The 14,331-nt window shown below is 40.3% G+C and overlaps 1 protein-coding gene across 1 annotated transcript; it reads right to left on the minus strand.

The window, feature by feature from the left end:
* Nucleotides 1-335: 335 nt before the first annotated feature.
* Nucleotides 336-12,796, minus strand: LOC119727539 (TBC1 domain family member 15-like). Its single transcript, XM_038199449.1, has 11 exons — nt 12,333-12,796; nt 10,916-10,991; nt 9,883-10,088; nt 9,123-9,211; nt 8,648-8,760; nt 8,439-8,506; nt 7,521-7,667; nt 6,663-6,753; nt 6,039-6,187; nt 4,405-4,549; nt 336-3,030 (listed from the first exon to the last, which is right to left on the minus strand). Exons 1-11 carry the CDS (start codon nt 12,541-12,543, stop codon nt 2,895-2,897), a joined length of 1,431 nt encoding a protein of 476 aa, XP_038055377.1. The 5' UTR covers nt 12,544-12,796; the 3' UTR covers nt 336-2,894.
* Between the last annotated feature and the right edge of the window lie 1,535 nt (nt 12,797-14,331).

The raw sequence follows: 14,331 nt of genomic DNA on the forward strand, positions 1-14,331 counted from the left end.
TAGCTGCACTTTTCTCACTGACTCGTTCATTAGGCTATATTGACTACGGCCACTGCACAGAAATTGTATCATTCCTATAAGATCGATTGCTTGTAAATAATATACTTGCATCAATCAACCCAGCATATGGATGTATAATTTGATCTGTGTTCTAGAAAAGACATCAAGGCTAGTCCCTAATGAAATGCCATTTGAATTCTTGCATGTCTGCGTCTGAACTTGTCTTGACGTTCTGGAAGCGATACAAGTATAGTAGGGAAAACGATATGTCGACCTCGGTGAGAAAATAAGCCAAATGAAATGTGGAAACAAAACAAGACAGAGACGATTATGAGTACAATTACACTGGTCAGTTTTATTACAAACGAATCAAGACTTTAGCTTTGGTTTACTCTTTCGATAGATGGCAAGGATTTTATAATTGGAATTAATTATACATTGTTAAATTAATTAATTAATTAAAATTAATTAATTAATCAAATTGTTTACGTTTTATATTTTGGCTTTGACGGATCAGTATAATATCAACGCATCATATACGCTTATTAGAACTTAAATAAATAATATATATTTTTCAAGAGTTTATTTATGTACATTTTGCCATCATATCATGTTATTGTGACATTTGCGTAATAGCAGCGATCAGAGTCATTTTAAATACGCCTGTCAAATGTGGCCACCAGCTTGATAATTGTGTCGAATTCCATTATGTGCAGTGACACCCCTTAATTGGAAATCACTTTATAAACACTGACCAGTAATGAATGGCAAAAGCTGAGTTGAGTTAACCCACAGTTACACGCCATAAATCCTCTTCAATCTAGAGTGCCCCTTGACCTCTCAACAGATGTAGTACTGACTTTACTTTTCAGAGGCATCGTGGACATGATACAAATACATATTCCTGCTTTTTGGATAGTCCATGAACCCTTACAGACTACAGATGTCTCTTGGCATCTTCATCAGCCCCACAAGGTCCATACCAAACCTGTACAAGTCACCTGCTGAATGTATACCTGCAGGAATTTTTATTTTAAAAAGAGTTTTGTCACATTATAAGTGATCGTTGGCAGTTGGGACTTCAAAAATGTGCAGATATATCTAGTTATATTTTGTACAATGGTATGTGTGACTCTTGATGACCTTGTCATATGAAGTAAACCAAAAGACAGTTGCTTCATTTATTACACTGAAATGTTTGAGTCATGCAGAACAAGCGGGGAACAGGCAGAAATTATACCATGGTCACTAGTACCAGCAGGAAGCACTGTGACCTATAATGTGACAGGTCACCCAGAAATAAGACACCTCTTTGTTCGCAATATTCCCCTCCTTTTGAGCCCTCCCCTCTCCTTTTTATGGCAACTTGGCGTAGCTGATTGTACCATGGAGCATTTGACCACCATCCACTTAATACGCTCCTAAGAATATTCAACAAGTGCTGACTAAATTTCCTTTACATAAATTCCAGCAAAATTGCATGAATATATTCATGATTGATGGTCAACCATTTCAGCCCAGTGGTTAATTCATAGTAACCATAAGGTTTCATATCATTAAAATGTATGACTTATGTATAGGTTAGGAATTTACATTATATCGCTCTGTAATGTATTGAGATTTACAGTTTTAATTTTAATTAGGCAAGTGTGTTCACCTGTTATATTCTTTGTCATATATACGGGTATTTTGTACACATATACAAATGTAATATGGGTTGTGCGATACAAAATGCAAAAAAAAAAAGGAATTCTATTTCAGAATTTGTTTTTAAACAGCGAACCATTACAGAAATATTGTCGTTAAGCAAAAAATGCAAGGCACATCAACATAATCACACCTCCATGACAGATTTTTTCACAAAATATTTCGTTACTGTATTGTGGCGTCATTAACGTGACACAGTTACATCACACTGCTGTGTTACACTTGTTATTTAAGTATTGCAATGCAATTGGGCCCATCCATCTGATAATGAAAGTCTGCTCCTTAATTTCTCAAATTATGATATCTGCCATTCCCATAATTATCCAGTCTGTACAGAAATTGTAAACGTAAACAAGTATCTCAGTTTCAAGTGATCATATTTTGATGGAGGACACCGTCTTTTGATCTCAGCCCGTCTGTAATTATCACACAACCAATTTCTGTGGAACTGACATTTGAATTCAGTATCCATCTGTGCCCAATACTTTTATGGTACCATCCATATATATATATATATTAATGTGCATAGTCCAAATTTCTCTCAACTTAGAAAAAATAATTTTAATTATTTTACACCGAGGTCATTCACGGCGCAAAAAAAGCACTTCACATTGAATTAGTAAAAGTACAGAGTATAAAAAAAGGAATGCACCACATTGATCATGGAATGCATAAATTATTAACCAAAGGCATATATAAGGCTTTGAAATCACTTCAACTTAGGCATCACTACGACATTTTTAAAGATCTGCAGTTTGATGCAAACTCGCTATCAAATCTGCAAAAAATCAGTGGACAGCTGTGTTAAGTAAAACCTGTATTGATTCATGAAAAGCTTTTATCTCTTTTGTGACCTTTGCATGAATGACCGAGAATGTTTCTATTCCTCTAAATGAAATGCAGGTCCATGGATAACTTCTCACCAAATGCATGCAGCATTGCCTATTCAGCGGCTTGCCCAAGGATGCAGCATGACCGGCAGCTGGATTTGAACCCCTGACCCTCTGATCGACGGTGAGTCACAAACCCTAACCATTACGTCACACTCCATCACAACCATATCTAGTAACTTGAATTTCTGAGGCGCATACTTGTGTCATAATATTAACAAGCCTGAGGTTATGAGCAAGACTGCAAAACACACTGCATTTCATCCTTCCAAAAATGTGCAAAAGAAAGAAACGTACTCAGGAATGTGTCGAGAATGCCTCATCATGTTCCAAGAGTTCAAAACTGTCTTTAACTGCTGTCCTTCGGCAGTAGGCAAGCAACATCTTCTCTGCGAGGCACAATATGTGCTGAAGGTCCAAGTTGAAGGATAATCTAGTTACAGCACACAAGAAGTGGAAAATAGTGTGTTAATAAATGAAGACCTGTAATCGACTGATGATTTCATGAAGAAACACCTATTCACGTAGCCTTGGTCAAGGCGTTCGACGATAGTGTCCGATGATTGATAGTTGGCAGCTATTGAACAAAACAGTAGCCGCGAGCTATGCACTCACACGTACTGTACGAAGCATGAACAGCGACCTCACGCCGCTCGGCTACAATATGCAAATCAATTGGTGCTGAACGAATGCCTTGGAACAATGGTCGTGATGGGCCATCTTTCTCGTGCAAGTTTCGTTGTTTTGTCGCTGGATTTATGTCGAGTTATATTTGGTCTGCAGACTCCAAACTTGTTGAAGAATGTAGCCACACTACCCAGCTCTGTGTCCACGTAACATATGAGCCTCCACGACCAAGTACTGAATAATAATCTCATCTTTATTCGCAACAAAAATAGAGAAAAATATATGCCAAGGCGCACGGTTGTTCAAGGCGTTTGTTCAGCACCAACTGATTTGCATATTGTAGCCCAGCAGCGTGAGGTTGCTGTTCGCGCTTCATACAGTACGTGTGAGTGCATAGCACCCGGCTACTGTTTATGTTAGCAGCCAACCATTGACTATCGTCGAACACCTTGACCAAGGCTACTATTCACTAGAATAAGTGATTCATTGTGTCGTTTTGAACTAAATTTGAATGGTTTGTACTGATGTGCCCTAACAGCATTATAGTCGCTTCTGTGAGCAAATAAGAATCCTTTATTGACCTTTTAATGATAAGCGTCTCTGATGTTATTCTTGTGACTATAGGTCTCGGACTCACTTTCATTTGCAAAGATTTGTAGAGCACACTTATGTCGGCACGTATTTGTCCAAATAATGTACTCATTTCCAGACCATGGACCACACAGTCTAGTTACTTAAATAATAATAATAATAATAATAATAATAGCAGGCATTTATATAGCGCTTTTACGCTGCAAGGGGGTATCCAAGCGCTTTACAATTATTATTTTCCCCGTTTCAACGGGCAAACACTCCTGAAACCTTCTCAACTCCCTGGGGAGCATACACGGCCGCTAGGCAGCCATTTCGGCGCTCTTGGCCGTAATCAACCTCTCACAGTAACCAACACTGCCCTCACAGGTACCCATCTACTCCTGGTTGGAGAGAAGCAATGAGTGACAAAGCGCCTTGCTCAAGGGCACACGCACCATAAACCCAGGCTGGACTCGAACCCACAACTTGCAGAATTACCCGCAGACCACAATTTCAATGCTCCAGACCACTAGGCCACGGCACTCCACAAGGCTTGATTTCCAGTGAATCTCCTTGACTAAGATAACGTTGACCGTCAGCCACTCACCCATTCACCACGTACTGGAATACAGTGGCCGAGTCAATACACCCCAAAAGTGCCTGCCTGTTGTCATACAAGATGGTGGTGCACACAAAGAGTTCAAAGGTGAAATCTGTCCGCACGACCTCCGCATGAACTCTCTGCCTTCCACCTAGAGACAGATGGGTGAAAATCAAACCCAATGTTAAAAGTTGCATCTCCCTATTGTGAAAAAATACTGCTGAATAAGCTTGTAAATAGGGCTATGCATCAGACCGGGTACCCGAGCACCCGACGGTTGATGTCAGAAACCGGTGCCAGATTATGGGATCGGGTACCCATAATTAACTTTACAAATTACTAAGTCACTTCTCAGACAATGAAAAAGAAAGGTTCTGAATGTCATTTGAGGGAATTTTCAAAAATGAAAACCAGGCTAAATGGGAAAACAAAACGTATTTCAACTTTATGACACTTGCGAAAGTTGCAGTTTACACCGTAAAGCCATAAAGCTCAGTGTATACACTTGTATCTTGCTGTATCAACGCACACATGTGGTAGCATTATCATGCGGACCTTTATGGACAATCTGAACAGCAACGTTTAAGCTTTTAATTTTGGGGTTGGTTTTCTTAACAGGTACCCGGGTACCCGTGATTTTTTCAATCAGGTACCTGGTTCCCGTACTACCAGTAAATGTTCTACTACTTGTAAATTGTTCTGACAAAATTCTCAGACATTACTGAGTAAACATGGCGACATTCAAGCAATGTCATATTATACAAATATAACATGGTTGAGGGTGGACAGTCGATATTCGCTCCCCGAGGTATTGGAAGTTGACAAACTAGTTCCCGAGGCGAAGCCGAGGGAACTAGTTTGTCAACTTCCAATACCGAGGGGAGCTAATATCGACTGTCCACCCGAAATAAACCATGTTATATTTGTTTTACTATACCTCATACATATTCAGTTGCCGAATTTTGTTTTATTATTATGCACCTAAAACAAAATTCGGGGAAACTTGTACAGCTCACCAAAAGATTCAACTTCAATTACTAGTTCGGTTCGTTTGCAATATAATACAGTTACTACAGTTGTAACTACAAATGTTTGCAATGTGTACAACTTTCTTTTGTACAGGAGACATCTTTACACGGTCCATAAATTTTCTCCAGTACAGCATCATTGAACTCTGGAAATTAACATTTACGCGAACCGTGCAACCATGCATCTCTCCTGGGCGATGTTCGCGCGTGCGTATTGCACCCGTGCGACAGTTCCTCGATTGCTCTGTAGAGCGCATGCGTAGTAGACTGTCGCACGGGTAACCCATGCGACAGTCTACTACGCATGCGTATTTACCCTGTGCGTGAATCCTCGCGCGCACGTTTGGTAAACAGCAAGAATAACATCTGGCACGTGATGGTGAATTGACCAGTGAGAGTTCGGCTCTCGATCATGAATATGTATGAGGTATAGTAATAAAGGTAATTTATCGCCTCGTTGTCTCAAGCAGCTGCCACTTTAAGCCAATACACCTGCTTAATGAAGCAAATGGTCAAGTCATTGCAAGTTTGACACCCTTTGTAGTTATAGGGTACAGCCCCCAAGCTTGGACAGGGTCCTATTTTAGCACCTAACATCTTCCCTCCAACTACCTGCTTTTAGGAAGTCTCTAGCCCTGGCTATATCTCTTGCCCTCTCGGCCACCACCGAAGACACCTCAAGATGCTTGCTGCTGATGATCTCAAATAGCATCAAACTCTCCTCATACTGGAACTCTCGCTTGAAACACAACAGCAACCACCTGATGGATAGACAGACATACAATTTCTTCCATTTTGACAACATATTTGGCTTCCCTTTTTTCCCCAAAACTGGACCGTATTTCACAGGCATCCTTGTGCAGGCATTTGGATTTCCATTGTGTGTGTTTCTAGCCCATTTGTTTTGGCTAATAAGTTGAGATGCTTTTAGCTCTGTGATCACTGTCTCCATAAAATGCCTAATTATTCCTTTCGCAAAGAATATTATTTTTTCAAAATCTGTATTTTCACAGAAGTGTCGTGATGGATTCAGGTCTGTAGGGCCAGGCTACTATCAGGCTGTGTCCGAATGGTTTACCTAAAGCTATTGTCATGGTGTTCAACAATTACAGCTAATGACATGCTCATAATAGAGGTGGCCGTAGCTCTGATGTCCCGTATTTAATACGACCTTACTTTATATGGGAGTTAGGGTTAGTGAAGCATTTCAGTAAATTTGTTTAAAAAAATGCCTACCTGTGGCAGAACATGAGATCACCAATTTCACAAGACGTGAGGTGATCATAGAGAAATGGATCAATCTCCTGAAGCATTTGTGTTAATATACCTAGTAAAAACAAAAAAAAAAGCATGTAAATATGAATGAAACCAAATTGGGAGTAGTATACAAATATTGAGTGGATCAGCGTGGAATGGGAGGAATATTATCGCAAGGTAAAATCTGGACTTTTCCATTTCACGAGGCGAAGCCGAGTGAACTGGAAAAGTCCAGATTTTACTGAGCGATAATATTCCTCCCGTTTCTCAATTTAAAGCCACTCAGTATTTGTTTTATATAACTGCATATAGATCCTTGTCATTTGACATATTTGAACTTTTATTTCAATACAAAACTGGAGGGAAATGTATTTCTCCCTTCCAAACCACCCCTTCACGAAAATGTTTGAACCCAACGCTGTAGCGCTAGCTCTTTGAAAAAATACGCGCTACGCGCAACGCTGAACACGCACTCCAGCATGCATTTACACACAAATACCGCGTCATGATCCCAACTGTTCAATAGTATTTCCCATTCCCCATGGGCAGATAGTACTTTTTGAGCAGCGGCGTGAATGGGAGCAATAACGAATGTCACGTGATGTGAGTTCCACCAATCAAATGACAAGGATCTGTATTGTCAGTTACATAATACAAACTATCAAGTGTAAAAGAATTTGGCTCGTAGGCTAAGGAATTGATAGCATGTGTTACTGTTGTGTTACTCTACCTGAAAAAGTTACCCGATTCCATTATTCTAGTTTTGAATTTTTGGGGGTAAATCTTATGAAGTTGCATGTCTCCCATCAAATGTGAGAAACCCTTGTTAGCACTCACCTAATTTATGCAGCATGCCATCTTCTAGGAAGTCTTTGTAGATGGTTTCTAGATACAACGTAAAGCACCAGTAAGATTCAACCTCGCTATCCATGACTACAAAGAATCTGCTGAGGACATCGTTCATGCCCTGAGCATACGTCACCTCTGGGGGCACAAAACCAAGATCATACCCGTTAGTTCAGTGTCGGGTTTGCCCTACACCAACGTATATTCATAAGCATTGTATACTAGTGCTGCCTGGGGGTTTGTGAGACAAAATCAACATGCTTACTCGGGTGGGACTCGAACCCATAACCTCCTCCTCTATAGTGCAGACGTCTTACCACTCGACCACCGAGCTTGATGCTTGTAATCCAAGTTGGAGCAAGCTCAATGTAATATTGTGGGTATGACCTCGTGATGACACTGAAAGAATATTTCAACACCATAATTTGCCACAACATACTCCAGTGCCTTACAATTCTTTAGTGTATTGGTCCCTCTAACCTGAACCTTTCCAAATCCTTCAAATACCTTCTTTGCAAAATGGAGTATTTTGCAGGATTGAGGCTTTATGGCAAAAATGCATGGCTGATTTTGGAGGATACACTGTGGCAGGGTCTTGGGCCGGACCTTGTGTTGTTTATGCTGAGCCGTGCATAAATTTAGGCTTAGATTATACTTGAAATCCTCCGCACCGCTCCAGGATGTCACTGCCTCTGCCTCAACATATTGACAGTGATTGCTGGAGGATTTTGCAGGATTGAGGTAGTGGTCGCCCCTCCCAGGACCCCATTCAAGAAAGATCTGATGATTTTGAGGGATTGAGGCTGTAGGCAAGTTTTAAATGGAGGCAGTTGGAAGATTTTGCAGGATTGAGGTTGCATCCTAGCAAAAAAGCCTAGTAAGTTAGGGTTAAGGATTCTGGGTACTTACGAGGATGAAAGACAGCGAAGGTAATAAGAATGTTGCGTAGTCTTGGAAGGTTGGGATTGTTTGGCCCTCTGTTGGCAAATAAAACAAACTAGCTCAGAAAATCTGCAAAAAAAACAGTGATTTTTAAGTTGAATTGATTATTTAAGAATGCTCTGTAGCAGTTCCATCAATTCTTTACCATCTTAAGAAGACCAGAGCTGTATGCTTACTTAAACTTGGGATGATCCCTGTCTGTTCTTGGCACATCCTTGTCAATGATTCGTATGCTTTTCTTGAATGCATCCATGTTGTCAATGTCTAACGGTTCCCTCTCTGCATAGATCTGGAGAAAATCAAGGGTTGGGTTATGAAATCAAAGCAGTCTACTAAACAATTAAACTGAGAATTCAATTGCACATTTCAAGACATGATTTGGGGAATACAATTTCTCCCCATACATTCCCTGACAACTCAAACCTAGGTTTGTTTGTGGCGTTCAGTAACCTAACCCTTAGATTCTCAATCCAACAAGATCCAGGATGTCCGTTGGAGTTTGTTGGACTGAGCAGGCTTCAATACTTCACTCTTGATGGATTCAAATGAATTCAACATGTCCAGACAATATCTGAAGGGCTCAGGGTCACTGAGTCATTTGCAATAGGGAAACCATAAAAACAGAATGTCGAGTACTCTGAATAATTTTACCCTTGCTTGAAGTTCCATACATTCCATCTGCAACCTCTGATCTTCTTTCGTTTCTGGTCCGTTTTGAGTACTGTTTCTGTTATGCAAATCTAAAAAAAACAAAATAAAACATCAGTAAAAAAACAATATGGAATCTGAATAGTTTTAAGGATTATTAAACCCCTCTGCCAACTCCCCTACCTTAAAGGGAATGCACATCATTGGCTTTTGCTGTAACTTTCAGAAATGAACTATTTGATGGGTTAGTATAATAGATCAAATATTGTTACACTGACATGTTTGAAGTTTTGTGTTCGAAAATGCTGGAACAACCAAGAAAAACAAAAATGTTCAAGCAGTCTGGTTTCCTGACTCCACCATTATAAAATGGATCAATTTATAGATGTCGGAAAGTTGTAAGGTAAGGGAGCCAGTCTAGCTGGCCTGCACCCGTTCCTGAACACATAACCCATGGCAAACAAAGCATGGACTGGAAAAAAAATGGTAAATTTGGAGCAGCAGTTGAAAAATAGTTAGGTTTTTCCAACGGTGGTCGGCCGACCACCGTTGGATATGTATACAAAAATACCATTTTCTTGAAAATGACTTCACACCAGGTGCCATAATTTTACAGGATGCTTTAGACTGTCATTTACCAACATCCTAGCAAGGTATTTCGTAAAAACTTGGTATTTTTTTTTTTCGATGTTTGCAAATATTGTATATTTCCTTTAACAGTTATCACCAACTTTTAGAGTAAGGCTTGTCAAATAGCCCTCACCTGTTTCCCCGCATCTGCAATCACTCACATCGCTCTTTTCATGAATGTTGTGTAACGATTCGCTGCTCTTCCGTGACAAGTGAACCTCTTCTGCTCCGTTGGCTGTGACATCATTGGGAGGGGTGGTTAGTGCAAGCAAGGCTTTCCACCTTGCTTTCAGGGCTTCGTATCGGTAATGATACTCCATGGATAGGACTTTTCGTTCTCTGTAAACAAGATCGTGTAAGTGATTAGCAGCATTCTGGATACCTTTGACAGCGTACTTATTCCAGAAAGTATTCTTCACTAACGATAATTGTATAAATTTAAGAATACAGATTTCAAAGCAGATTATTGTATTTTGTAACTTAATGTTGATCTGTTGATTTTTAATCATGATATTCTTCATCAAATATAGGAGAATTCTAGATAGGTTTATCTCATACGTTTATGATTATCTATAGTCCGAAAATTTGGGACTCTCAATACTGTGTATGAGAGTCCCAAAACTTAAGGTATTGAAAACATGCAAAACAAGAAAATAGACTGGCACCTAAAACAACCAGTCCAAGACAGCTTCGGTACTGCATCAATCAACCATGCCAAAAGAATTTAAGAAACATGTGGCGTGAAGCGGGAACTAGTCTCAATTTACTACACATTTCTCCATAGTCAAGGCACCAGACTATTTACACTGAATGAAGAGGTCAGTCTTTAAAATAGTTGGACCATAGTTGGACATGTATCAGTCTAGCATTTAGCCCCATTTTGAAATCACTTGACTTCCCTCTCATGTGCAAAATACTGAAGAAAAGTCTCCTTTAAAAACTGAATTTGAGTCTGCAAACTTTGTTGGTGAAATACTGAGGACATTTTCTTTGCCCCAGTGGCATATTTGGAGAAATTTGCTGGCTAAACTGTGAGTAAAGTGGGCCTGATTTAGTTTTGCACGTTTCAGAGCACTCCAGAGCCCTGTCTGGATTATCTAATGATAAAGTGTCTATATCAAATCATTACTTGAAGGAGAGTTCGTAATTAAGGCCTAAACACTTACCTTCTCGTTGACTGGAATGGGTACAGTCCATACAAAAATGCCCAGGCATCTTGTCTGACATCACTTTCAATTCCTCCTGTCAGGATGGGGAAAAAAAGATTTAATTTTGTGATGAGAATTGTTTTGAGAACATTGTTAAAATAATATGTGGGTACTCCATTACAGTACAGTCATTTAGGAGCCCATATACCTTTTGCCTAGCCCAGGTTGGACTCTGTTGTGTACACACAACGGAGTCCAGGGTATGAATCTCTCCTGCCATAGCGAAAAAAATTTTAACACATTTTTTGCATATGTTTACCTTACGGAGGAAGCTGAAATTTTGCTTACCGCGCGCGATCTACATGCGGAGTTTGTAAAAACAAACTCCGCATGTAGATCGCGCGCGCTCGTGTCCCGGCCCCTGCTTCACGTACGTGTTTGTATGTGTACATGATGTACGTCCATACTACCATATACAATGCGTTGATAGATCAAAGCCATAAACATTATTCAATGATCGCTGTATGATGTCTGGTTGAATTTCACGGATTTGCAACCTAAAAAATAATCGTGAGTATCATTGAAGCCCCATTACTTTGTCTTTGACATGTGGAGAAGCCAGTAGGTGCTTTCAAAGGTAGTTTTGCTAAGTATTTTGCGTGATTTTTACAATTTTAGAAATTGTTACATTGACAATAGTTCCTTAGTGGGTCGCTAGTACGACAGACCAACATCCCAAATGTCAAAAAAGGACTAGGGTTTCCCAAGCCAGCTAGCCTAGACCCGTAAACATAACATTAATGACAACCATGGGGCAAGTTCATGCAAGGACTATAGTTAACCATTGGTCGACTAACGCTTGCCCGAACTCTGTCTAGTCGACGATGGTTAACTACGCTAGTCGACTATTTGGAACCCACCTACTGGGGTTGGATGCTTCGCTGGTAACCATAGCCGCGCGCGTTCATAACGTACAGCAGGGAGCCAGGATCCAGACGTTTTGCAATGACATTTTGACCAGCGTTCGACTAGAGACGTTCGCACTTTGCTATTTGTGCGCAGGCGTAAGGTACGTCACAAATCAACCACTAGTCGACTAATGGTCCTTGCCCGAACTTGGCCCATGCTGTGTGTACTGGTCTAGCTAGCCTGGATCTAGTACTTACTAGTGAGTAGTAGTAGTACTGTGTTAAACATATAAAATATCTCTCAACATCTGTCAAGTGTCTTGCACGATATATAGGCCAAATCTGTGCCTATAAAAAGTATAAAGCTATAGTGAAGACGTACTACTAGTAAAAAACAAAATGGTCCAACTTCCCCATGAATGTTTACATAACGGTTTAGGCTTAATAGGTGTACATACCCGTACACAACTGTACAAATGCCTATGGGCATATGCATGCGATTAAGTTTGTTTACTTGGCCTGTATACCTCGGAACACCGCTTGTCGAAAACTTTGGACCTCAACAAGCCGTCCATCGTCATCCAAAAACCCTTCAAAAGTGGCTCGATCCAACTTGGGTCCCCTCTTGATATCCGAATCGTCACTCAGGTAAATCTTCCACTGCTCAGGCGGTAAAATTTGCTCAAATGTCGAGTCGAAACTGCACGATCTTGTCAAGTAATCACGGCAGTCCGCCATGTTTGTTTACTGGTATAATTGGGATGCTCCAGCGGGGAATTATGGGTGATCAAATACCGACAACAAATCGCGTCGTAGATGAAACAAAGGATTGTACAGTCGTGGAACTGTCCTCATTGTTAAATCTCGGAAAACACACTCTTAGTCTTACACAATCACTTTTATTTGCGGAAATGATAAATTTCTTTCTCTGTAGTCTAGTCCAGCTGCGCAGTCGAACCGCAACGAACGACCTTTAAACTATGAACCTTCTGTTCCAGTCGTTTTATTTACAATAATATTTTTGTTTATTTCTTAAATCACAATATGGTGTTAATTACCATTATATTTCCTTCAAGTAAACGCAACAGTTGAAAATGGACCCAATATTTTTTTAGGCATAAAGAGATTTGTTTCCTTTGGGCAGCGAGCTTTAATAATCAATAAAAAATAACGACTGAAATACGTCTACTTAATCCGACAGTGAGTACTTTTGTAGCAGACGACGTCTTGCGATGTTGCTGGTGAGTCATCGTGCACGACAAAAGAATATATGACACAATCTCGAAAAAAATACCTGCCAAAAAAAGTACCGAGCAATACTTTTCCCATTTTGTTCGTAACATGAGTTCTTTAACAATAATATTTGTCATATGATATTTACCGAAAGTAGGGGCATGTGGTGTAGGCCTTCGTCTTTGAACCATACATAAACATTCAGTTCAGTGGGCTAAGTTATATGATGCAAAAAAAACATGTTCAAGTTTTTGCCACTAAGTTGTGCAGTAAAAAAGGGTTTTATTTGATATTATTTTAATCCATTCAAATAGTTTGTCCCGGAAGAGGGAGCTACGCTGAACAATACTCGCGATTTTAGTACCGCAAAAGAATCGAGCATAACGAGATAACGCACTGTCTTGACTTTTTGGCAATCTCGCACCCGCCCCCTGGGCCCTATGTCAAAATAGAAAGGCGCCCTCAATGTCGACGCTCGTCTTCGAGATAAAAAAAAAAGTGTCCTTCTGTTAGAACGCTCTAGCGCCATCTGTTGGGAGAACTTATCCAGGCGTCACGTAGATTGAAGGTGTTGAAATGTAGGCCTAGTACTTCAAGCGCCTATTTACTAAATTTTACAATCCTGTATTTTGTTTCGTTCTATAGCAATTTCGTCGGTGATGTTCATTTTCATATACTAAAATGAGTAGGCCTACTAAGAAATTCCTGTTTTATCCATTATATTTTGGAGCTGGACTGCAGCCAAACATTTTTCAGTCTTTTAACCGAATTCTGCATTTAACACAATCGCCTATAGTCTGTTTTAATTTCGGGTAAACAACTCAACAGATCATCGACATGAAACTGATGGCTAAGCTCGTTAGTCGTAAAATATTCTTTTTGTCTGCTGATAATCCAAGACGACCAGGGAAACCCAAACTCTGTAATTTCTCTGCTCTTCTGAGAACGGCCGCTTTTCTGATGACACTAGGATGCGGTCCGATTACAGATAGCTTGGTCTTGAGGGGTGCAGGGTCGGTACCGAGCCGAGCGGCAGCCGTGCGACGGGGACAGCCCGGGGGAAATATTACGTCTCAGCTCCCGCTAGACGAGGGACATCATATCACATCGGTGATGTCGTAATTATTATGGCACTGTGCAAAGCCGAGCGTGTGTCTTGCTTGCCCATCGGCTGCATAATCGTGTCATTATACCGCACACACCAACGAGGTTTTCTGTTTCGTCACTATTTTCTCTCAGAGACTCACATAGCGCTATAGTGCAGCCACATTGCCAGTAATGACTGAGATCACA

The sequence above is a fragment of the Patiria miniata genome, unplaced genomic scaffold (assembly GCF_015706575.1).
Source record: "Patiria miniata isolate m_02_andy unplaced genomic scaffold, ASM1570657v1 HiC_scaffold_20, whole genome shotgun sequence".
Classification (NCBI taxonomy): Eukaryota; Metazoa; Echinodermata; class Asteroidea; order Valvatida; family Asterinidae; genus Patiria; species Patiria miniata.